The 26,936-nt window shown below is 39.5% G+C and overlaps 1 protein-coding gene across 2 annotated transcripts in view; it reads right to left on the bottom strand.

Moving 5' to 3' along the window:
- LOC120537557 (cartilage oligomeric matrix protein) overlaps positions 1–26,936 on the bottom strand; it is a 62,596-nt gene that overhangs the window by 1,352 nt on the left and 34,308 nt on the right. For both annotated transcript variants that reach the window (XM_039766585.1, XM_039766586.1), the window contains exons 6-18: positions 26,287–26,364; positions 26,045–26,197; positions 25,480–25,584; positions 24,670–24,777; positions 18,756–18,915; positions 14,769–14,887; positions 13,016–13,068; positions 12,653–12,846; positions 12,243–12,421; positions 10,661–10,709; positions 4,961–5,157; positions 3,382–3,554; positions 505–644 (exon numbers count right to left, since the gene is read on the bottom strand). In XM_039766585.1, coding sequence (XP_039622519.1) covers positions 505–644; positions 3,382–3,554; positions 4,961–5,157; positions 10,661–10,709; positions 12,243–12,421; positions 12,653–12,846; positions 13,016–13,068; positions 14,769–14,887; positions 18,756–18,915; positions 24,670–24,777; positions 25,480–25,584; positions 26,045–26,197; positions 26,287–26,364 — 1,708 coding nt within the window. The remainder of the gene's footprint in view (positions 1–504; positions 645–3,381; positions 3,555–4,960; positions 5,158–10,660; positions 10,710–12,242; positions 12,422–12,652; positions 12,847–13,015; positions 13,069–14,768; positions 14,888–18,755; positions 18,916–24,669; positions 24,778–25,479; positions 25,585–26,044; positions 26,198–26,286; positions 26,365–26,936) is intronic.

Below are 26,936 nucleotides of genomic sequence, written 5' to 3'. Positions count from 1 at the left end.
TAGTACCACCTCAGCATTGTTTAAATGCCACAGCCTACCTGAGTATTGCTGCTGCCCAAGTCCATCCCTTTATGAGTACAGTGTTGATGGCTACTTCCAGCACAATAATGCACCAGGTCACAAAGCTTAGATCATCTCAAACTGGATTCTTGAACATGACAATGAGTTCAGTGTACTGTAAGTGGCCTCCACGTTCACCAGATATCAATCAAAATGAGCACCTTTGGGATGTGGTGGAACGGGAGATTCGCATCATGAATGTGCAGCCGACAAATCTGCAGCAACTTTGTGATGTTATTATCTCAAAATGGACCCGAATCCCTGAGGAATGTTTCCAGCACCTTGTTGAATCAATGCCATGAAGAATTACGGCAGTACTGAAGGCAAAAGGGGGTTGAACCTCCTCAGCTAATATAGTCGCTGGTCAGTGTATATGCTGGGAGATTTCCTTCACTTTGCCAGTTCCCTGCCCCCCCAACGGTTACACCGATGACTAATACACACCATTGCAGCGGTAGCGTAGATTTGCCCAGATGATATTTTCCTGAGAAAAGCAGAAGACTCCAAGGCGTCCACCACGCATGGTTGTGTCAACAATGACCCCAGTGTCTGCCACCATATGCTGTCCTTCATAAAACCGTACTCTGGAGAAAAACAGAACAGATTATGACCACCTCTATATAGAGAGTCGATTACTGGTACACCTCTTCACAGGTACGTGGTATTCAGATTTTAATGGAGATTAAGAACAAATGTACCAAAATAAGTGAAAATTATGAACACATTTTCAAACTGTAAAAAGTCTGTAATTGTTCATAGCAAAGTACACTCTTTGATATTTTTAAAAATCTTTTACAAATGTAATCTTTTTCTTTCGGCTGCTCCCATTAGGGGTCGCCACAGCGTCTTCCATATCTTTCTGTCCTCTGCATCTTGCTCTGTTACATCCATCACCTGCATGTCCTCTCTCACCACATCCATAAACCTTCTCTTAGGCCTTCCTCTTCTCCTCTTACCTGGCAGCTCTATCCTTAGTATCCTTAGTATCCTTCTCCCAATATACTAAGCGTCTCATCTCTGCACATGTCCAAACCAACGCAATCTCGCCTCTCTGACTTTTTCTCCCAATCGTCCAACTTGAGCTGACCCTCTAATGCAGGGGTCTCCAACCCCCGGTCCGTGGCCCACTACAGCAAAAAGGCTGCCCCCTTCACTGAGGACAATTTTCAGAAGGCTAGGCAGGTGGGGCTTTGCAGCGACGCAGCGAAAGGAGAAAGACTGAGGTGAGAGAGTATTACAACAAAGTATTTTTATGTTTCTGACAGTTTCCCCATATGACACGAGTCCACAGAAATCTCGTTACTACACCAGATACTTTCATTACAACGAAGTGACCTTGGAATGCTTGAATGAATCTTCCACAGAGCAGTTAGTTTTGTGGTCGCAGCTCAGTTGTGCACATTTGCACAACGATCCCCAAACAGAAACATTATAAAAAATTTTACTTTCCTCGTACTGCTTTTGTGCTGTTTATGTTTTCTGTGGTTTTAAGTGATGCCTTTTGCTTATCACTCGTCAACATTTGAAAAACATCCATCGGAATTTAACTCGTCACCCTTCTATAGAAACGGCAGACACGAAAAAACGATAACAGTGTTAATGTTTGTGACGTGCAATCTGTTGGAATGACAAATGCAATGCATATGTCTTTGTTATATGCAAAAAAGAAGAAAAATTGCAAACGTATGCTAACTGCTGCATTTGAAGACGGCGAAAAACCCATTTTCATGTTCAGTGATGCTCCTTCAATAAACATTCCTATTAATGCAGCACTCATTCAAGAAAATATGTGGTTTTCAAACTCTCTTGGGACCTCCGTCAACCGGACAATACGCTGTGAGCCTGCTGTTTCCCTGCTCCGGCAATAGACAAACAATCTTACACAGATGCTGCAATCACACCTCGGGATGCACTTCAGTGTGACATTCCCGTTGGGTGGGGGGGGTCCAAAAAGAGTTCAGAAACCTCACAATATGAAGAAGAGGATTATTCGGATACAGATTGATAACAGTGCTGCCCACAACATACTTCCATATTTAGATAATGTTCGCGTTGAATTCCTCTCACCCAATTGCACAGCAGTGCTTCAGCCATTGGGTTTGGGCATCATTCGCACCCTAAAAGTGTATCATCGCAAGGAAATGCTGAGAAAAATTCTCGTCAACATAACGTGTAGGCAGAAGATTAAAATTAACACGAAAGAAACTATTGAAGCTGCTTCCATTTCCAACATCCTATCTTTGTGATGCACGTTTTCTGCAGTGTCAGCAACCAAACGAGATTACAGAGTAGACTGAGCATAAGCAGCACACTTCGCGTGTCACTGTCTTCCATCCTCCCCAGATGGGATCTTCTGGTTGCAGGAAAACAAGTTCAGGGCAGCCACTGATTCTGCTTTATGGTAAGCTGTATAATTTCTATTATGATACTATAACTTAATAATAATAGAAATGTAATGTAAATTGTGTATAAACTGCCCTACGAACTCGCCCCTAAAAATCTCAACATAAACCACCCAATCCCCAAGTCCCTGGAAAAATTTGCTTCTAGTTGAGCGGTCCTTCGTGTCAAAAAGGTTGGCCACCACTGCTCTAATGTGCTCATTTCTAATCCTATCCATCCTCGTCACGTATCAACATTTAAATCCTTTGTTATTAGCGGGATGAATTTTAGTAAAATTTTTGTTCACTTTGAAAATAAGGTTTGTGCTATTGAAAATACAGAGCGACACCTACAAACATGGAGCTTGCAATGCAGTTTTCCCAGCGTTGTAACAACTTTTTAATGCCCAATTACTACTCCTCCCACCTTCACCGTTTCCAGCAAAAATATAAAAGTGCGGAAACTTTTTGAACGTCCCTCGTAGTTATGCTTTCAAGCAGCTTGCCACAAATGTTGGCTTTACTGACTGACAAGGTCTCCATTTGTTTAAAGCTCAAACTTCACTTCCCCACCTCCCTCTTGTATATGCAATTGCAGTTTTCACAATACTTGTGAGGGTGGCTGCGCAATCATTACATCTTTTAGACGTGGATACTCGAAGTACAGCTTCTGAGATTAGAATGCTCACTTCCACTTGCTATCTTGACAATCACTGGTTTCTTTCTAAATCTTGATGAATTACATCTGGCTTATCAACTTGTCATCCTGGCATCTTCTATTCAGACAAACCCTTTTACATTTAGCCACTAGTCTTGTTTAATTATTTTAGCAGGTGTCCATGACTGACAATCCCCCATATCCTGTGATTCTCCAATACCAATAACAATATCCATGGTCTTATGTAGCACTTTGTTAATATCTCAGAAGAAGCACTTGTACCTGATGTAGCCTTCCTGAGGCCTGTGCTGGAGAAACCAACGATAGGAGGTCTTGTCCTTCCATCCGACGTTCCTTGAGTCTTTCCATAGCAGCTTCACCTGATCGGCTGTATGTCCAGTGTGCCATAAAGCATTGCGAAGATTCTCTCCGGGGCCAGTGATTGATTTGACTGCCTGCAGGTCCAGGACATATTAAAATCAGCTTCTTCCCATTTGTCACACTTTTTATGACATGACAAATGCACTGTTTTATCTTTAGCACCTGGCAGTAATGTTCTTAACTCCTTTGGCTAACCCTACATTGACATAGTAGACCAAGATTTGGCTCCATTCAATTGATTCTGTGCAATTTTATAAACATTTGTTTTCTGCTGACTTTACATATTGTTCTGTTCTTTTCCTGACCTGCACCACCACCTAATCAAAGCACTGTGATGTTCGTACATTGATGGATTAAAGGCCAGAAGTCCACATGACCATAATCATCAAGTCCTTCCATGAGAACCCTAAATACAAAGAGGACTGTTTCATTTATGTGAGGTAGAATGCCCAGAGGGGACTGGGCGGTCTCATGGTCTTCAAACCCTGCAGATTTTTTTTTTTTTTTCTCCAGCCGTCTGGAGGTTTTTTTTTTGTTTTTTCTGTCCTCCCTGGCCATCGGACCTTACTCTTATTCTATGTTAATGCGTTTTGTCTTATTTTAATTCTTATTTATTTTGTCTTTTTTCATCATATAAAGCATTTTGAGCTACATTATTTGTATGAAAATGTGCTATAGAAATAAATGTTATTGTTGTTCTTATACATGACTTTAACATAACTATAAGTACTGCTGACTTCCAAGGTTGAATTGTCAGCATGGATTCTGCCTGTTCCTCCCATATCCCCAAAGACGTGCGTGTGTTACGAGAACTGATGAGCCTAAAGTGCTCAGGTACGAGCTGCTGCATGAGTGTGCCCTGTGAGGCACTGGGTGTTCATCCACAGTTGGTTTTCGCCTAGAGGCCGATATTGCCAGGATATGTAACGACATCCCATGATCCTGAATTGGATATGAAAATGGATAGATCTTTCTAGTATAAAAGGTCATATTAATAAAAGAAACAACAAAGAATCCCAAATTGTTTTCCTCACCTTAGTCTGCTACAGAAGAACAGGCAGTGGAGGCAGCTATTTGTAAAATTAATCCATCTTATACCTTTGGAAGTACATTTAGTCCACATGCCAAGCCTTAGAAGGAGACCAGAACAATTCCATATTCCCACTTCATTTCAGCTTACTTTAGATTTATAACACATCACATTCACAAACCTGCTTACTTTAGTTGATGGTCATGGGAGACCAAGGTTTAGGTGGTGCCAACCCATTAAATGGCCTACATTGACCACGAGGACCCTGCATGGACAGCAATCCGGCACCCAGGGTGCTGAATCCATGAGGCAGCAGTGCCACTGAACTTTGAATTTATGTAATGTGGCAGTCAGAATAAATTTGATATGTTGTCTACTTCTTTTCAAAGAGCTAAGGTGTAAGGCGGTTAATGACTCTTTCCCCAGCCTCCTTTCAGAAGCGTCACAAACCTTGAGTTGAATCCCAGGCTCAGCCACAGCACGGAATGGGTTAGCCTGCCAGTAAATCTGCTCCACCTGCTTCCACATAACCACATAAAAACTAGAGCTGTCCTGGTACCCAAAGATAAAGCCAGCGTAATCATCGTCGGTTTCTGTGTTTACATGGAATGTTCCTTCAAAATCGACTCCATTAAAGGCAGTGTAGCCTGATTTATTGGAGGAAAAAGAGAAAAAAATGATGACAAAAGATTCAACTAACATAACTGTGGGATTCGCAAATTATTTATCTCTCTATGTCAGCACAGATAAGATTTAAAACTCTTTTCACCTTGTTGACGGCACGAGTGAAATGGTGAGGTCACAAAAAGAGGTGAAAAGCAGAACTTATACACAACATGGCTACCCTGAGAGGTTATACGCATTCTTTTATATATAAGAGTATATAGTGATCACCATAATGGTTGGGACAAAAACACATTTTTTCAGTCATTTACCCCTCTGCTCCGCAGTTTAAAGTTACGTATCAAACAATTTGGGCGCGATTAACATGCACACTGCAGACTTTCGTTTACGGGTATTTGCATACATTTTGGTCACAACATCCAGAAGTGACAACACTTTTTATACCTGGTCTCCCACTTCAGGTCACCATAATGTTTGGGACACAGCAATGGCAGGTCTATTAATGCAGTCCTATTTAGTAATTTGTTGCATATCCTTACAAGTAATGATCATCGGTATGATCTAAGCTTCCACTGCTATGCCGATGACACACAACTTCATAAAAGTGTTGATGCAACTGCAGCATCTTCACCTGTTACACTGACTGACTGCATTCGGGAAATGAATCATTGGAAGACAGATCATTTTTAAGACGTAATCCTGATAAAAACAGAAATCTTATTAGTGGGAACCAAATCTGTCTTCTCTACCCTTCATGGGCTAAAAATTGACGTCGATGGGATCCTGATTGAACCCTCAGCAGCAGTCCGTAATTTGGGTGTCATCTTTAATCAGTGGCTTACTTTTCAATCAAATAGTACAGACAGCTTTTTTGTTATCTTCTTCGTAACATTGCTCATCTGCAATCTTTCCTCTGTTTCAAGGACACTGAAACACTCATTCATGCTTTCATCACTACGTGTCTGGACTATTGCAATGCATTGTTTTATGGCCTCCCAACTAAATATATCAACAGATGACAATATGTTCAGAATTCTGCTGCTCGTCTACTTAAAAAATCTGCTCACATCACTCCTGTCCTTTATGATTTGCATTGGTTACCAGTCTTTTCAAGAATCAAATATAAAATTATTTTTCTCACCTTTAAAGCCCTTCTTGGTTTAGCTCCTCATTATCTGTCTGAGCTGCTGCTTCCTTACGTACATTAAGATCATCAGACGCTAACTTACTCATTGTACCTAAACACAGGTTAGTAACTCTGGGTGGCAGAGCTTTCTGTGTGACAGCCAGAGATGGGGACAAGTCGCATATGATCAAGTCCAAGCAAGTTTCAAGTGTTAACCATCAAGTCTCGAGTCAAGTCTCAATTCACAGTTAAGACAAATCAAGCAAGTCAAGTCAAGTCAAGGGTTCACCCTAAGCAAGTCAAGTCGAGTCCTGATAAGTTTCAAGCCAAGTTGCAGTACTAAAACAAACAGAGGTTAAATTTTCAATACGTTTATTTTTGCACAGAAAAATTTTTACAGAAAAGATGAACTTATATACATATATTATGTAACTTATTTACATTACTATATTTAAATTATATGCATATCTGTGCTACATTAATATCTGAAAATAAAATTGTGTTGCTTACACAAAATGTTTAAAACTAAGAAATCCAGTCTAAAATGTATAATGCAATTCAATCTGAAAGGATTAGTTTACTTTGACAACAACAATGTACAGATAATGTACTCACCCCCTTGTCATCCAATATGTTCATGTCTTTCTTTCCTCAGTCATAAAGAAATTGTTTGTTTTTTTGTTTTGAGGAAAACATTTCAGGATTTCTGTCTATTTATAATGGATATGTATGGCGCCCCGAAGTTTGAACTTCCAAAATGCAGTTTAAATGCAGCTTCAGAAAGCCCGAAATGATTGGTTATTTTCCAAACAAATTGACAATTTATATACTTTTTAGCCTCAAATGCTGGTCTTGTCTCCTCTCTGTGCAGTCTGTGTGATTCGGGTAAATACAGTTAATAGATGTGAAAAAAACAACAATCTCTTTTATATCTTTAATGTCAAAAACATCCTGCAATGCTGTTTTTACCATTTTTGTAAAGGGCATTTGAGCTTCTATACATGTTAACTGTGTAAACACTGGGTCTGCACTTTTGCTGCAATCTAAGACTGTATTTACCCGAATCACACAGACTGCGCAGAGACAACACAAGACCAGCGTTTGAGGTTAAAAAGTATATAAATTGTCCATTTGTTTAGAAAATAACCGATTGTTTCGCTAGATAAGACTCCTCCTCCTCGGCTGGAATCGTTTAGAGTCTTCTGAAGCTGCATTTAAACTGCATTTTGGAAATTTAAACTTCGGGGTGCCATACATATCCATTATATAGAGAGAAATCCTGAAATGTTTTCCTCAAAAAAACAATTTCTTAATGATCAAGGAAATGTTTTATATATGATGCTTTAATACTTATGCTGTCCATTATAAGGCGCAGTAGGGGATTTATCCACTCTTTTTAATCTAACGTTAGTGATGAATCTCGTTAAATAAAATGAACGGATCTTTTTCATTTCAGCAGAATATAAATATAATGTATGTTAATATAGCCCAGTGATGAAGTTATGAAGCTTAATCGTCATCTCTGCGGTGGACGCGCAATATACACGTTTCATACATAATATATAATCTGATATATTTGTTTTATTTTTGAACTGGTTTCATTGTTATACAGCACACAACATTTTGTTGTTATTGTGAGTGTACACAAAAAAATTATAGACACTTAACGTAACCGATTCGAACGATGAAATTATTCTTGTCTGTATGACCAAAAAGTTTTGAACGAGTTATTGAAGGAGAAGTGATTGCACCGACGCTTTCATCTTAGATTTTCATGCTGTATAACGTTACACGAGCTGCCATTCAACTAACCACACGCAGTCAGTCCATACAAACGCTTGAAAATGCGCACATTTAATATAGACATTATAGTTTACATGTAATATCGAGAAGCCCTTTCATTTCAAGTTGCACTCAACAATAAAATGTGGCTACGCCACTGGTAACGTTATAGCGTTTTATTTATGAGATGATCATCACATTTCTGATAAAAAAAAACATGCAACCAAGGCCAAATTATGACAAACAGAAAAGATTAATTTAATTAATTAGTAATCGTTTTATTAAATTGACTATAAAGAATTCGACTTTCTTACCTTTCCTTGTGGTTTTTGAAGTGCGGATGAAATTTGATGTTGTGGTTGTCGTGTCTGATACTCTCGCGTTGCATTCTCTGCATCTGGCAAATCTTTTTTTGTTAGTACGGTCTAGTTCAAAGTCCTTACAGCCAAACGTGACTATATGAGGAGCTCGACTATTGTCGGCCATGTTTGGCGCGGTTTGAGTTGTGCAGCGTTCTTCCTCTTCTTCTTCTTCTTGGTAACGTTAAGAGTTGTGCAGCGTTAAGGGCGCAGGCGCCAATTATGGTGCTGCTGAGTCATAATTATTTTATTAAATTATTTTATTTTATTAAACGAATTATATTTAAAAGTTCAAGTCATTGTCGAGTCTTCCACTTTAAGTCAAGTCTCAAGTCACTTACTCTCAAGGCAAAGTCAAGTCATTTTCTTACTTCAATCAAGCAAGTCTCAAGTCCTGAAAATTGTGACTCGAGTCTGACTCGAGTCAAGTCATGTGACTCGAGTCCCCCATCTCTGGTGATAGCCCCTAAAATTTGGAATGCTCTTCCTCTCAGCCTTCTCAAGGAAAAATCTATTATTCATTTCAAACTCCTGTTAAAAACACATCTCTTCAATGAGTAGTATTTATTTTAATATATGTAATTTCTATTGTCTTGTTAATGTGTTTATTGAATTGTAAAGTGTCATTGAGTGTATGAAAGGCTCTACGTAAATAGAAGTTATTATTATTATAATGACTGCTTGAAGTCTGCGATTCATAGACATCATTAGGTGCTGAGGATCTTCTCTGGTGTCCCCCTTAAGTTCAGCATATGGAAGGCCTGCTCACTTGGATTTAAATCAAATGACTTGCTTGAACATTCAAGAATTTTCCATTTTTTAGCTGTGACAACTCCTTGGTTGCTTTAGCAGTATGTTTACGATCATTATGTTGTTGTAGGTTGAAGTGCCTTCCAGTGACTTTGGAGGCATTTACTATAACCTGAGCAGATCATATGTTTCTATACACCTCAGAATTCATTGCGCCTCTGTCATCAGTGAATCAGCCAGATATGCTCAAGTCCTAACACCCCCGGCACCACCATGTTTAACAGATGAGGTCGTCTGCTTTGGATCTTGGGCAGTTACTTTTCGCCTCTCTACTCTTTGCTCTTGCCATCACTTTGATGCAGATTTATCATTTTCTTGTCTGTCTACAGACTTTTTCCTTGACTTCTGCAGGCTCTTTGAAGATCTTTTTTTTGCAAACTGTAATCTGGCCATCTTGTTTTTGTGGTTTGAATCTTGCGGTGTGTCCTCTGTATTTCTGGTCATGAAGTCTTCTGCAGATAGTCGTCTCTGACACAAGCACCTGCCTAATGAAGTCTGTTTCTGATCTATCGGACTGGCGTTTAGGACTTTTTCTTTACCATAGTGAAGATCCTTCTGTCATCAGCAGTGGAGGTCTTCCTTGGCCTACCAGTTTCTTTACAATTACTGAGCTCACCAGTGTGTTCTTTCTTCTTAATGATATTCCAGACAGCTGATGTAGGTCATCCTGATGTTTTACTGAGGTCTCTGATGGTTTGATTCTTGTTTTTCAGCCTCATAATGGCTTCTTTGACTTTAGCCAGGTCTTGTCCTCATGTTGAAAAAAAGCCAATGCAGACTCCAAAGGGTAGAAGTAAGCCGAGGTATCTTATGAAGCAATGAAACACAACTGAGGAATCACAAACACCTGTGACACCAGTAGTCCCAAACATTAAGGTGCCAAGAAATGGGTAGACTGTGTAGAAAGAGTGTTGTCATTTCTACATGGTGTGACTGAAATGCATGCAAATACCCTTAAATGAAAATCTGCAATGTGCAATTTAATCACGTCTGAATTGTTTGTTTTGTAATTTTAAACTATTGAGCAGAGTGGGCTAAATCAAGGAAAAAGCCATCCAAAGCACAGCAGATTCTTAAGGCAGACTCCAAAGGTTGTAAAGAAGAGAATCTGCAACAAAAAAATAGTCTAATATAAAATGTAAATTTAAATGATACATCACCATTTACAACTCAAATTAACTACATCTAGTAAACTAACAAATTATATGTTAGTGCTTGAGCAAACTGCAAATTAATGTGACAAATCATCTGACAAAGGTCTGTTTTCATGACAACGTGAAACATGGCTAATCCATAATTTTCACACAATTCTTTATTTCCTCTTACAATTTTCCCCTCTAGGAGAAAAATAAACTTCTATCTATCTATCTATCTATCTATCTATCTATCTATCTGTCTATCAAGAAGAAATCCACTGCACATTTCAGGACCCGTTTGAGAGCTGCTTACCAACGGCAAGACCAGGGTCACTGTTCATGGTCTGGACAATCTCCCTTCCCTAAAATGAAAAAAGAAAATATACATGAAGATGGATGGCTAAGAAACCAACAGTGCATAACAACAGTACCTTCTGAAACACATTCTGATAGAGTGACATAATTTGTTACTTTTCATCAAGTCTTCCATGTGGAGAGAATGTATGTTAAACAAATTTATGAATGAGATATTGCGAATATTCAGCTTCTAGCTAATCAAACAAGCTTTATTGGCTGACTGGCCTCCACTCATTTGTAAGATTTCCCATGTAGTAAAGGCATATACGGAATATTCGGTGTGGCAATGGCAGCAAAGATGAGACCTAAGCAGTGTAATGGAAATAGCATTCTTGTGGGTTTCCTGTGGGTACTTTAGCTTCCTCCTACGTACTTAATATGTGAATGTTTATTAACTGGTGATGCTAAGAATGGTCTGGTAAGAGTATGTTAGCATTTATTGTTGCTGGGCTAAACTCCAGCTAACAGTGGTCCTGTGATGGACACAAGTAGGTTCATCACAAGTATTAGCAATGCAAAAAGATTTATTTATTCACTATATCAGTTTTAAAGCCTGCTTAATCCTGACCAGTGTCACCGGGGGTCATTTATTCACACGGCTATAAAATCTATAGACATGCACAAAAGCAAAATCATTAATTAAAAGGTTATCTGTGGAATGTAGAAGTCCACGGAGAACATAGCACCTGTATGCAAAAGACGTCGATCACACAATCAAACCCAGGACACTGCTCAGGAATGCTGCAAGAGCAAACATTCAATTAAATACATTTTAGTACAAAAGAAAAATTGATTGTCAGCTGTGTTATACCGGGATACTTCATTCACAATGAACAATCTAGAGAAGAACAGGCCATTCAGCCCAACAAAGCTGACGAGTCCTGTTCACTTAATTCTTCCAAAATAACATCAAGTCAAGCTTTGAAAGGCCGTAAAGTCCTACTGTCTACCACACTACTTAGTAGCTTATTCCATGTGTCTATGGTTCTCTGTGTAAAGAAAAACATCCAAACATTTGTGTGAGATTTACCCTTAATGTGTTTCCAACTGTGTCCCCATTTTCTTGATGAGCTCATTTTAAAGGAAAAGTCTTGATCCACTAAACGAATTCCCTTTATAATTTTAAACACTTCAATCATGTGACCTCTTAATTTTCTTTTGCTTAAACTGAAAACGCTCAGCTCCTCATAATTAATCCCTTTATTCTTTCTTCATAATCCATCCCTATTTCCACATGATTCAGCTGACATTCCTCATAATTCATCACAAATGTGATTTTAAACTTCAAGAGGATTCTTCAACATGGTGGACCTGGTATGATGGAAACACCCTTATCATCCCATATACAGTAATCACTGTAATCTGTAGTTTATGACATGCATGTGTTTCTTTTTTAATGTTATAGTTTTAATTGGCTGTAGACATCTTAGGCGGTATGTGTAGCTCTCCTGGATGAAAGAAACCTGCAGAACATATCCGTATGCCCAATATAATTTCATTATGCTCATTATGCATAGTTTGAAACTTAAATTTCCTACCTGATTGAGAACCACCCAATTTGGGTCAATTTGAGCATCCCCCTCTGGGTCGAGAACAATAGTTTGATAGGCACGGAAGTCTGTGAGTGTCACCTCAGCGTTTTCAGGACACACATCAATGTTGTCTATAACTGTGTCATTGTCAAAGTCATGTTCACAAACATTGCCTACACCGTCACCTGCATGGAATGAAAAAAATCAGTGTTGTTTAGCAGGTGGTAGTACATTTCAAATGCCACATTGTGATTCTGCCCACAGACTATTTGATTTTTGTAAAGCTACTTAAGAGTAGAAACCACAATATGAGACCATCATTAGTCTGTGGCCAGACTCAATGAACCATTTACAGTGAATGTTGACGTCAGGTTCTTAGAGACAGCATATGCTGTTGGTAGAAAGATACACCTCACCGTCTGCATCTTCCTGGTAAGGATTTGGTATAAGTCGACAGTTGTCTGGCCCTGGGGGGTACACATCAGGAATTCCGTCACCATCATCATCATCATCACACTCATCCCCAATGCCATCATGATCTGTGTCAAGTTGTGAGCTATTTATGTCAATGGGACAGTTGTCACGAGAATCCTGGTGTCCATCACCATCACTAAAGAGTAGCAAAACAGTTTGTTATGTGGGACACAATATGAGGGAAATTATATAAGCTATATTGGTAATTGGTCTGTGAAAAAAATCAAACATAATAATCTATTATTATTATTTTTGTCTAATAATGTGGATTTTTGCAGTTTAATAATAATTTGTTTTTTACTCACCTGTCCTTGTTTGTGTCACATGGATCACCAATGAGGTCATTGTCAATGTCCAGCTGTTAGTGTAGAAAAAAGGTAATGCAACAATATATTTTGGCCATCTGTATGTAGCACCTGCACACATGGAGTCAAATAGGTCATAATTACTGCCTCCCCAGTTATAATGTTATATGTGCACAGTCACCCATCATTTTTTAACCATCTCTAATAAAGATGGAGTTGTATCTTTATTTATATACTAGCCATCCCCGCGGCTTCGCCCGTGTATTAGTGAAACAGGACAGTGAGGAGGGTCCCACCCAGCTCTCTACTCCTGATGTCACTCTTCCCCCCTTGGCCCACAGCCTTTTTCTCGGATTAGCACAAATATATTACACCTGCAAGCGAACTATGATTCTTAGCGCAATGAGAGAAGTTGCAAAATCAACGGAATGTTTAAGCAAATTATAGAAAAAAAAAAGATCTGAATCCGTTAAGTAATTCTCTAGTTCGCTAACTAAGCAGAGTTAAGGTTATGCCCCAAGGCAGACGTGTGAGTGAGAAGGACCCCGCAACCCGATGAGTCTCTCTCGGATTCGCGGTAATAAATCGGTACCGCAAGCAAACTACAATTCATAGCGCGATGAGAAAGTCACAAAATCAACGGAATGTTCAAGCAAATTATAGAAAATAAAAATGATCTACATTCGTTAAGTAGTTCTCTCGTGAAAAGCCGACAGACATACAAACGGGTCAAAAAACTATAAGATATTTCACGCTTGTACCACAAAATTTTTAAAACTGTTTCTTAGCGAGCAACAATGGCCCAAGGGTAACCAACATTCCAAATTTCAAGTCCCAAGTCCTCATGGTTCAGGAGATTTCGTGATGAGTGAGTCAGTGGTATTTGGCTTTTATATATATAGATTATTATTATTATTATTATTATAATACAGAGTTTTCATTCATTCTGTAACTGTGTGTAATACTGCTCAGTGCTTGTTCCTACCTGAAACTGTAGTCATTGCCTTTTGGTTGCTATGACCCTGTACTATTAAAAGCTGGCTCAGAAGATAGATGTTCAGTGCCCCCAATAATGTTTGGGACAAAGACACATTGTTTGTTGATTTATCCCTCGGCTCCACTGTTTACATAAAGTATTACAAATCAAACAATTTCCCCCTGGGATTAATAAAGTAACTATCTATCTATCTATCTATCTATCTATCTATCTATCTATCTATCTATCTATCAATTCAGACGTGAATAAGATGCACATTGCAGATTTTAATTTAAGGGTATTTGCTTGCCTGCGGTAGGCTGGCGCCCTGCCCAGGGTTTGTTTCCTGCCTTGCGCCCTGTGTTAGCTGCGATTGGCTCCAGCAGACCCCCGTGACCCTGTAGTTAGGATATAGCGGGTTAGATAATGGATGGATGGTATTTGCATGTGTTTTGTCCACAGCATGTAGAAATGACAACACTAGCAGTATGCTTGGAAGCCGAGGGGTAAATCAAGGACCAAGGTGTCTCTGTCCCAAACATCATTGAGGACACTGTATGAATAAATTGACTTAATATGTCCCCTTCTGTCCACTGCTTAAAGTTTTTGTGTGCATTGAAATGTCTTCACTTTGTTCTTTTTTTAATACACACAAAATATGCAGGTATTGCTGCCTGCTCAATTTAATTTTATGACCTCTTTTTAATGAACACAGTTTTAAATCAAACAAATAATGGAAAGATTCCAACATAATAATCATATGGTTTAGAATCTTACCTGGTCAGGATTGCCCACTCTTGGGCAGCTATCGCAAGCATCACCCACTCCATCGTTGTCACTGTCCTTTTGATCGGGATTTGGCACTGTTTCACAGTTGTCGTGAATATTTCTGACCCCTAATAACAAAATATTTAATTAAAAATACAGTAGTAGGGGAAAAAGAATCCCCTGAAACTATAATTTGGAAGCCAACAAAATCCCAAGGAACTTCCTTGACCAGTCCAGTGTTAATCCATCCCCTGGGCCTTCCAATTTTATTTGCACAGAGAAGAAATGTAGACCAAACATATATTAGAAAAGGGTATTAGCATCTGAAGTGTAATCTACCTGTTCGTCTTTAACTAATCTTTATTTATAATCTTGATATTTATTTAATTGATTAATTCTTCTACTCTTTGGAGTCTGCATTTGCTTTTTTTCAACATGAGGACAAGACCTGTGCCAATAAAAGTCAAAGAAGCAATTACGAGGCTGAAAAACAAGAATCAAACCATTAGAGACAGCTGTAAACAGTAGTTGCTCTACTGTTTCACACCTTTGTGGAGCAAGGTGCAGATCCTGCCCTAGTCACGTTTCGTGTTGATTCTATCCTTGTGGTGGTGACTATGAGGGAGGCAGCCAAGTCTGCAGTTCTCAGACTATAAGCAACAAACAGGAGGTTTCTTCACCGGGCTGCTGAGTTCTATGTCATCAATTCATGACAGCCTCAGACTAGAGTCACTGCATTGTTCCTGATCCAGAAGAGCCAGTTGAGGTGGTTGGGGGAAATTCGCAAGTATTCCATCCCAGCCGGCTCCCCCGGAACTGCTCTGGTTATGTCCCTTGGTGCTGGAGACCTTGTGACAGATCCAGGACATTATATGTCTCAGATTATATATCTCAGCTGCCTTGAAAACACCTGGGAATTCCCCAGCAACCATTTACCATGGTGTTTCTTAAACTATGCTTTGCAACCCTTTGTTATTTATTTCTCTCTCTATATATAAAAGAAAATCCTGGAATGGAAAAGCAAGGCAACGATACATGATCTTCTCAGAAGTTCTCGGAAGACATTTAAAAGACCCGGAAGACAAAAAAGACTTTAAAAACAACATCAAGGCTGACCAAAGTGCTGTGCAATAAAACCCCACATATGTGATTGTGTAGTAAAAATAGCTGAGTTTATCTAAGTGCACATTTCATGCCGAATTGTATACCACCTGCTGTTTAGCATACTACAATGCCAATGACGCATCACAGCAAATGTTCATTTCTGTGGCATGAAAATATAAGGTTTCCCCCCCTCCCATTTCACAACCTATTAAATAATGAAACTAAGAAGACTGATGGCAAACACGTGTATTACAAAAGGGGTAGACAGAAGGCGCTGACACAAACAAGCTTGTGAGGTGAATGAACTTCTGTGTTAAATTCAAATGTTGAAATGACTGTAACAGGTGCAGGACAAGGATATGATGATTTACAGGGTGTTATGAAGAGCACGAGAATTGGGGGGAGTACGTACATAATGTCGTGGCAGTATTGTGCACCACATGCTCTTTCGGTGGCCATAAACAACTGCTCGGTGCCTCATCGTGTGTTCACTATTATGGCATACATTGACTCTAATCTGTAACAGAGGTGCAAAGAAGATTCTGCATTAAGTTAAATACACCAAACTATTCTAAAGTGGTTCAGTAAATGTCTGTAATGGTTGTGCGAAAAGTGTGTTTGTTAGACCACTGAGAACTGTAAGAACACTAGAAAATACCAAAAGGACAAAGCAGTAGACACTCAGCACAATGTTAGTCAGCAGAGTTAAATATTTCAAATAGAACTGTTTGCCGAATTATTCAGCAATTTGGTAAGAGTTATCCTATCACCCGTATAAATTATAAATAGTGCATACATTTTTAAGGATAATTTCATTTTTTTTCAGACTTGTTTGATTGAATTGTTTAATGGATCTGGAGTATGTTAAACTATTTGCAAACCCATTTAGAAAAATGTATTGTTAATGGTGGAGCTCATTTAAAAAACGCCATTCAAGTAAAGAGGTATTTAAATTACTTAAGACTAGCTAAATAAGCTGCATTGATTAATTAATTTTTGAACTACTTCATCCATTAACTGCCGCCATGAGTCAAGTGACCTTTCAAACTATTCTTTCAAAACTCATCAAATCCTCGAATGCCCAAGATTTTCTTTCTCTCGGCTTCACTAAAGCTTACACTAAGCATTTCCCCTGGCAGTGATACATCACAGGAATCAATTCTTGTTTTGAATGGTAATAATTGTCCCCTGTGTGGAGTGTACATGTTCTCGACATATGCATGTGGGTTTTCTGTCACAGCCCAATGACAACATGCAGGTTAGTTGGACTGCCGATGCTAAACTGGCCCTGGTGTATGTTTTCACCCTGTGATGGGCTGGCGTCCAGTCCAAGGATTGACTCTGCTTTGCACCCGATGTTTGCTGGGACAGGCCCAGCATCCTTGTGCCCATGGTCTGAATGAGTGGTTTGGGAAATGGGTAGATGGAGTATTGTTTTCACAGTATGTTTGTTTCCCACTTCTCTTTTAGTAATATTCCCCTTAGACATACTGTATGTTAGAAAGGAAACAAAAAATGGTTTCTCTTTTTTAACTATGTGACCATTGTTGTTTGTCTTTTTATGATTTCACTGTCATGTGCCAGCACAGCTCTAGAAATCCTTGTAATAATAGTAATCTTCTTCTTGGGTCCCTGCACAGTACCAGTTTTTCTAATTTAGGTCCTCGGATTAAAGGGTTCAAGAATCCCTGCTTTACAAAAACAAGTGGGTTAAGAGAATAGGCTGTTAAAATTTAGATTTAGTGACAACTATCTCTATATATAATCTTCATTTGGATCTTGATTTTTGTTTGTCCGCGAATGAATTAGAAGAAGAAGCACTAGATGGCAGTAGAGAGACAGCTAAAACATAGGCATTGCATTAAGAATCTCCTCCAGGCTTATACTACTGAAGACTGTAGTACTCCAGTCACACCTCAAAACACAGACCTTCAAACTAAACAAATTGTTGTTCTTTAAATTAACTAAAGAGATCTTCATTTAGATCTTGATCTTTGTTTGTCCGCGAATTCCAAGCGTGTGTAGACCACCTTCCAGTTTAGTACGTTGTTGTTACTCACGGATGTCAATGATGTGCCTGAATAACGAAAGGGGTGGTGGACAGTGTTACGTTGGTTAGCTCTCGAGGCCTGGTTAGAGAATGAGATTGCCGAAGATAAAAGGTACGTTCCTACGTAACATATGAATGAAAGAAAGACAGTGGGTAAAATGAATGACACCGTAACAGCACGTTCCGGAAATTATTATTGTTACGTTGTAGCCGGCGAGTGCTTCGCGTCTCACAGTTGTAACGTGGCTTGCTCACATGTCAGTGTAGTGATCCCTATTTATGCTTTAAAGAGCCTAGATACCTATGTGTCCCCCTTTTATAACCATTGCTCCGTGTATATTGCCTTACTCATTGGATTGCCACAAAGCAACCTGCGAGATTGGAGAAAGGTTGTGAAGACATCGTGACAGAAAACGATAGTGTCGTGAAAATGAGACGGACTGTGAACGGACAGAAGCAGAAATGCTCTACACCACCACATAATTACAATTCGGACAGTGATTCCAAGTAGGCCGTTCCTATTGAATCAATGTCCAAGGGTTTTGTTTTGTAATTTTGTTTCCCTTATAAAAAATCATAACACTGTGCGACGAAGGGCCCAGTTCATGACTGGCAGCCGCGTTTAAACAGGGAGCCCTTCACAGACAACTTTAACACGCGCAACATAGTTGGGCGCACATGGCTAGTACAATATATAAAAGTTTCACATAGAAACTATTTCCTTTTTCATATTATTTCCCTATAAGACATCCAATAAAATATTCATCCATTCATTTATTATTATATTATAGCTGTTTATATTTCAATGTTAATGAATAAATACACAAGTAATGCCGTCATACCGTCTCCATCCTTATCGCTGTCACAAGCATCACCTTTGCCATCCCCATCTGTGTCTCTCTGGTCATTGTTCTGGGTCACTTGGCAATTGTCACATGCATCCCCAAAGTCATCCTGATCCACATTTCTCTGGTTTGTGTTGGGCACGAGAACACAGTTGTCCTGCAATGAAATCAATAAAAAAATATTTCATATACCGCCATTTTTAGCAAGCACCCTTAAAAGCCATTTCTGTTTCTCCAGTTCATTATTTGGTTGTCTTCTTGTGAAGTCTCTCCTGCATGCCTTCTAGTGTCCACTACATTGAAGAGAAATATTACATTTATTTCTTTCTAGTTTACAATGTTGGACATGTACAGCGAGGGGGGTCCTGTTGTCACGGTCTCTATAGTGATAAAACTGCTGTGAACGATGAGATTTGGCCACAAATATTGAAAGCACTCACATTGTTGGAATAGCAGGAGTTAACATGTCTACTCAATGTCATGTGAAAAGCAGGTAAAGTACCCTTAAAATTGGTAAACTGGTGGTGTGTTCCCCATATTTAAAAAAAACGAGACCAGAGGGTGTGTTCCCACTGAATAAGGGTCATATTCCACAAATCCCAGGAAAGGCATATACAAGATTGCTATAGGGGATAATCCATCCAATGGTTGAGTCAAGAATACAGGAGGAACAATGTGGCTTTCATCCTGGCCGTCCAACAGTAGAGCATCTCTTCTCCCTGGCACAATGGAGAGTGCATGGGAGTGTGGTAACCCAGTCTACATGAGTTTTGTACTTTTGGAAAAATAATAGGCCCGTGGCCCTCTGAATGTGTAGTGAGAGGTGCCGCAGGAATATGGGGGAAGTGGGCCGCTCTTATGTGTTATTCATTCTTTATATGAACGCATCTGAACACTTGGTGTTAAGTCAAATTCGTTCACTGTGGGTGTCAGAATCCATCAAGGCTGCATCTTGTCATCAGTCGTATGGGTGATTTTCATGGACAGGATATCAAGGCATGGTGCAGCCAATGATGTAAGGGTGTTCAGATGGGGAGGCTTGTTGCTTTCTGCAGATTATGTTGACCTCTTTGCCTAATCTGAATGTGACCTTTAGCACACATTTGAGGGATTTGCTGCTGAGCATGAAGTGTCAGGAATGAGGATCAGCAACTCAAGTCTGAGGTCATGGTTCTCTCCATGAAAAGAGTGGATTGCTCTCTTCAGTTTGGGAGGGACTACTGCCCTCAGTGGAGGAGTTTGGAATCTTCAAGAGTAATGGAAGAGGAGACATGAAACCAATAAACAGACTAAAGTGGCAGCAGTTGTTCTGTAAGAGCTGTACCAGTCCATGGTAATGACCTGATGTAGAGAAGTTTCTTTGTGGGGCTGCTGGGCTCTATGATATGGTGAGAAGCTCATTAATTCATGACAGCTTCAGAACAGAGTAACTGCTCTTCTTGATCCAGAGAAGCCAGTTGAGGTAGTTGGGGGAAATTCATAAGGATTCCATCCCGGCTCCTCCTGGAACTGCTCTGGTTACATCCCTTGGAGTGGAGACCTTGTGACAGATCCAGGACACACAGGAGGGACTATATATCTCAGCTTGCTTGGACAAACCAGAGAATTCCCCAGGAATAGTGGGGATTTGTAGCTGACCTGCGACCATCACCAGGAAAAGGTGTTTCAGAAAATAAGATAACAAATTTCTAGTTTAGAATTCTCTTATATTCAGGAGTTTTGCAGTTTTAATACCAAATTGAACAACACAAACAATATTAGAAAACTGTATGAAACCTGAAGGACTCCTGAAAACAGTCATGTTTAAAGCTAGAAACAAAAATGCAATTTTACTCTTTGATAATGTGCACATGAGGAGGCATTCAGAAGTGACTTTGCCCAAAGATTGGAGAATTATTGTGATGCCCCAGACTCGCAATCAAGGTTGGCTTCCTACGTCAACAGGATGCTTAATGAGGGCAAGTACATGGAGGAATTCTGTTGTCCTTGTGATGTATTACAAAAAGGCCAAATATTCATTCACTCCATCACCCATTTATTTGTTATCATACCTACATAAACCAGGTCAGGTTTTATGGGATTTTAGTCCATAATGGTATATTAGCATCAATCCTTGATGAGGTGTCAATCCATTACATAATCCATATAAACTAAGCAAAAGTCAAACAGAGAACAGTGAAGCTCCATAGACTTGCTTTCAGTCAGGCTAATTCTAGAAGGCCTTTTCCTGGATTTAAATTCTAAAATCAGGGGAGGCCTACAAGCAGAGGAGGGTAAAAAAAACTCAAAGCTAAATTAATGTTGTACAAGCGAAGAAGTCGGACATGAAAAGATTTCAGTTAGTGAACAGGACTTTACAATGTAAGAAGGCCTAGAATTACACTAATCCAGGTGAGGCCTCAGCATCTGACTGAGAGGTAACAAAGAACTCTGAACTACCATAATTGGCAAAATGAAGTCATGACGTCTGCCGAGATGTGGAACTCAAATTTCTGGTTCCTATCAAATAAACTGTGAAGAGGTTTGTACAGGATTCAATATTTGGAAAAGAGGAATTGAACCTCATCAGTTGCACTGGGGGCCCTACAAGAATCAGTCCTGCATTATGAACAGTTAGCTGAAGGACATGGTTTTCTCTCCTACATCCCAAAGACGTGGATGTTTGGATAACTGGCAAGTTTAAATGATCCCATTTAGAGTGTTTGAGTGGGCCAGTGATGCACTGATAACCCACTCAGGGTTGGCTCCAGTGTTGAAACCAGTACTACAGGAATAGCCACCAGTCACCTACCCCGAAATGCTGAATTGGATTAAGTGGATTCATTCATGAATGTCTCTTTGTATTCAAATATTGATGTCAGCTAGGTAACTGACATCTGAGCTCATCTGTGGTTAGTGATCATCCAACAGTGATTTTCATGCAGAGCTGGGTGTCCCTTGCTTGCAATGTTATGTTAGCAAATTAGAAAACCCAGTGAAAATATAGTTTTCAAAGAGAATTATGTACTTATTATTGAAGCATGTGACAGATAACTGGATTCCACATTAAAGAAATGAATCTGGATTCTCCCATAAAGAATAATATTGTTCATCATGCAGAATAAGAGTTTTGTGGTCAACTATGTAAACATTAAATGTGAGATCAAGGAGAAATAGCATAGAAGATCATTCAGTACAAGAGTTATGGGAGAGACAATGTTGAACATATGAGTAAGAGAAGTTTCACTGCTATTGTTGAACTCCAGACTGAAAACACATGTAAGAGAAAGATGTTGACTGAACTGTGACAAATACTGTATTCAAGGGTTTTAGAAAAGCAGAAAGATCAGAGGTGAAGCAAAAGCTGGAGAGATCTGATGGGTATAGGAACTTAGTTCATTACAGGAGCTGCTTTGTTAAGCCTTAGGGTGGCAGTAAATGGGACAGTTTCAGAGCGCATGATGAAAGGAGCAGCAGAACAACAAAAGGAGGGAAGGCCACTGTTAATCTTGCATGGAAATGAAAATAAATGAACAATCTGTCCCTGAGTCTTTAAAAATATATTTGACAATTACCTATGAATAGTACAAATTAAAGGGGAGAGGGACCATCCGGCTTGTTTTCGGCACAGTTCAAAAGCCTGCATCTCTGATGGTATGGGGGTGCATTAGTGCATTTGGAATTGGCAGCTTCCACATCTGGAAAGGCGCCGTCAATGCTGAAAGGCATATACATGTTTTAGAGCAACTTACGCTCCCAGCCAGACAATGTCTTTTTCAGGGAAAGCCTTGCATATTTCAACAAGACAATGCACAACAGCTTGGCTTTGTAGTACAAGAGTCCAGGTGCTGAACCGGCCTGCCTGCAGTTCAAACCTTTCACCAAATGAAAACATTTGGCGCATCATGAAACGAAAAATACAATCAAGAACACCCAGGGCAAGAATGAAACCGCATGCCCCTCCCAAAAATCCAGCAACTGGTCTCCTTAGTTCCCAGATGTTTACGGACTGTTGTTAAAAGATGAGGGGATGCTACACTGTGGTAAACATGGCCCTGTCCAATCTTTTATGAGACTTGTTGCTGCCATCAAATTTAAAATTACCTTATTTCTTAAATTGGTACACTTTCTCATTTTAAATATTTGATATGTTTTCTATGTTCTATTATGAATAAAACATGAGTTAATGAGATTTTATATTCTGTTTCCATTTACATTTTACACAGCATCCCAAATTTTTTGGAATTGGGGTTTTATATATCCTTTTTCTTTATCCTTTTGCACCATATTTCTCTCGTCTGACTTGGTCCACCATGGTCATTGATGGGGTATGTATACAGGTTCAAGTATGTCATGCATTTGTATAAAGAACACAATCCCAGGGAGCATGCACCCCCAGCTGGAGACAGATTTGAAGATATGTCAAGAGACAATATTACAAGAGGTCTAGAGATCTTGTGAATAGAATCCAGCATGCCTAAGAGAGGGATAAATTTACACAAGAGTGATATTATCAAAACAAATAAAAGGGTGAGGACAGAGCAGTAGAGAGTCAGTTGACAAGAACATTAAATTGAGCCAGGATGAGAACAATATAAGTGGAGAAGCCAAACAGGGAAATCAATTCAGCATCTTCTGAAGGGAGGGATAAGTGGTAGCAAGATGTTTAGTGGATTGTTGCAAGGCAGAACAGCAGAGCAGGAACTTCAGTAAAAAATGCATATCATATGTACAGTAAATAGGAACGGTAATGGTAGTACCTGTGTATAGGAGACGTGTTAAAAGTAAGAGTAGCATTCTAGTGGAGGGCAAACTAGGGGTGGTAAAGTAAAGAGGATGACAGTCCCGGTCAGACTGCCGGGTCAAAATCACACGTTATTGTGGTCATTTAGAGCTGCTGAAAATGTTCACCTCTTTAGCCATTTTGTTTTAATATGTTATCTTTCCTACTTAACTCTTGCTTTATTTTTCTGCTGTTATATGTGTTATGGCCAAAACCCGAAATCGGCTAGATCGGGAAATGGCCAATGTTGCTGTAAATTGACCAGCCAATGTCCAATCTTTTCCTTCATTTCGGGATTTGGCCAGCCGGTTTGCGAAATAGCATGGGGCGATCAGCCAAAGTCGGAAGAAAAAAGGCATAAGCAGCGATTTGTTGTGCACTTAGCAGTGCAATTGCATCGAGTGTAGCCTTGACGGCTCTCGTTCAGAAAGCGGACACCACTTGGTTGTTTCACAATAATTAAGATTAGGTATATAAGTAGGTTTCATATTTCTGTTATCAATTTAGCCCTAAAATAGTGACTTAACATCAGGGACCTATTTTATTGACCTTAAGGTTAGTGTTTGGGTGAGGGGAAGGCTGTCTCAAGTGGTGTCCGCTTTCTGAACAAGACCTGCCTTGGCCACCGGTCAGTGATTGGGAAGATGCGACGGTTCGTACTCATTTTTCTTCTGTGCCTACGGATTCCAGTGTGAACAGTTTCCCAGGCAGAATGGAAAACTCACTTCTGAATCTGCATCTGAAATTTTTAAGCATCTTCATACCTTGAGCGGACAGTCTTACATCAGCACATCAAATTTTGGCCAGCAATGGCTAGCGAAAAGTAGCATATACACTGGTCATTTTTAGTAATTCGGACTTTGGTCACACCGATCGGCCAAAATGCGAAATGGCCAGCCAATTTGGGAACTGGTCGAACTTCGGGTTTTGGCCGTACCTTATACATTTTTAAATCTTAACATCTACATTTTGTTTTTTCCAGTTTTATCATTTAATTGAGGTTTCTATTTATTTGAGATTTAACCCAAATGTGTAAGAAAGGACACCCACTGGTGCATGGTAAGAAAAACAAATCCTCTAAAAGCAGAGTCATGCACGTTACTAACTCTCAATACCGATTCCCAAAAAGACATCCTAAGCAAAACGTACCTCCACATTAAAGATTCCATCTCCATCAGCGTCCTCATCGCAGGCATCACCAATCCCATCTGAATCAGCATCTTCTTGGCCTGAGTTGGGCACAGTCATACAGTTGTCCTAGAAGACAATGGAGGCTATGAGAGCTCATTACAAAGTGTAGGTTACAATTCTGGATTCACCGAGGGTGCAATTTTTGTTAATTGCCGTAATAAGCTCTTACAGCAGGAAAAAGAGCAAACGGTCTCAATTCATCGTTCTGAGAATGGTGATCAGTGTGTATGTAAGAATTTCACACTGCAAATGTGACAGTACAGTATTACAGCCACCATTAATGACTTGTTAGGATACACAAACTCTTTGACCTTTGTATTGGTTGGTGTGCGTTCTCCACTAGTTTGCTGTATTGTTTCTTTACTTAAGCTTTCTCCTCATCATTTTCCCTGGTCACTTCTAAATTCGAACTAACCTGATTACTTTTTACTATTTCAGTTGATTTTTTTAACCCTTTTGATATTCTACTTTGTTTTTGTAGAACCCTACAGCCTATTTCTGGTCTCTCTCCCTTACCCACAAGACTCCTAATCACATCCTGTTCTCCTAATGACTCTTCTGCTTATGTTCCAGATCTCCACTGTGGCAACAACAGACTCACTGAATGCCTGTGACTTCTCATTCACTTTGATTCTGATTAACATTTTGAAGTGCTCTTTTCCTTGTGCTCTTGACTCTAAACCCATCCCTGGTGAATTCTAATGCAGTGACTTCAAGCATTACTTACAGTATCACCACAACTCCTGTAGCCATGTCATTTTTACAAACCTTTTGACAGTTGTTTTCAGGACACGATAGCCTCTCATCTGGGATGCCATCAATGTCAATATCAGGGCCACAAATAAATCCATTTCCTGCCCATCCAGGAACACACTAGAAAGAAAACAGTAATTTCTATTAGTTGGCTCCGAGGTTTACTTTAATGTGATTGCAATTCTCTTATTGTTAAGGCAGTGATGCCTGAAAACTGAATGACCTGAGTTTGTTTATACAGCAAATTAAGTTATAGAATGAGTAATAAAAATAAAGTCACCCTGTTCACAGTCCTTTTTTTAAATTAGAAAGACAAATGTTAGACATGACATAATATGAGAAACAACTAGAAACCAGCCGCCATTTGGCAGGTGATCCTAAACACGGGTAATGGAACCAAAAACTGCCCACAGTGTAACTGACAGGTTTGACCAGAAACATCTGTACACTTGAGGCAGAGGTGAAAAGACAGAGTAGTAATGCCTTTAAAATGTACTTGCAGTAGGCCCCTTAATGATTCCACCCTAACTCTGTAACGTCTGGTTAACTGGATCTGAACAAAGAATGGATTCTGTCTTACTACACAAGTTGTTGATCCATCCCGATGAACAATACAATCTGCTTTACTATGGCATGGATTGGGCAGTCCATTGGCACAGGCCTTTTCTGCACGACAGCCTCGACGTTGGTCACCAGTGTACCCTGCTTTACATGGCCCGCATCGATAAGACCCCTAAAAGAACAATTGTAAGGAGTGAAATAATTTTGCATTTACCTTTACCATTTACATTTTTAGATACAAATGTGATTGGAGACTGTTACCTGTGTATTTATGCAGAGAGAGTTGGCGACACAACCTCCATGGTTTCCCCTGCTGCACTCGTCTACATCTTCACAAACCTACATTACAATTAAACAACGCTGATTATAATGTTACTTAAAAAAAAAAATCAGTTTAGTGTCATTACACATTGAATCTAATGAGGTATATTTGATCCAAATCCCTTGATATGTAAGTTTTGACGAGGACAGGCCATTTAGCTCAACATAGCTCACCATTGTCAATAAACCTGACTTTAGCCAAACATCATCCAGGCGAGTTTTGAAGATCCACAAACTACTACTCTTTGCCACCCTACTTGGAAATGCATTCCACCTATCTATGACTCACTGTGTGCAAGTAAACTTTATAACATTTGTGTGAAATTTATCCTGAGCAGGGTGCCAACTGTGTCTCTGTGTTCTTGTTAATGACTCACTTTACAATAACAACTGGCATCCACTCTACTAAAAACCTTCATTATTCTAAACATTTACATCATGTGCGCTCTTCACCTCCAATCACTTAAATGGCAAGGTTTCAGCTCTTTTAGTCTTTTTTTCATAAATCATTGTCGTAAAATTAGTTTTTTTGTAAATATGGAGACCAAACTTGCTCACAATATTCAAGATGAGGCCCAAGTAGTGCATTG

The sequence above is a fragment of the Polypterus senegalus genome, chromosome 10 (assembly GCF_016835505.1).
Source record: "Polypterus senegalus isolate Bchr_013 chromosome 10, ASM1683550v1, whole genome shotgun sequence".
Lineage (NCBI taxonomy): Eukaryota > Metazoa > Chordata > Cladistia > Polypteriformes > Polypteridae > Polypterus > Polypterus senegalus.
Note: the sequence above shows the minus strand (reverse complement) of the source record. Positions and strands in the feature narration are given on the sequence as shown.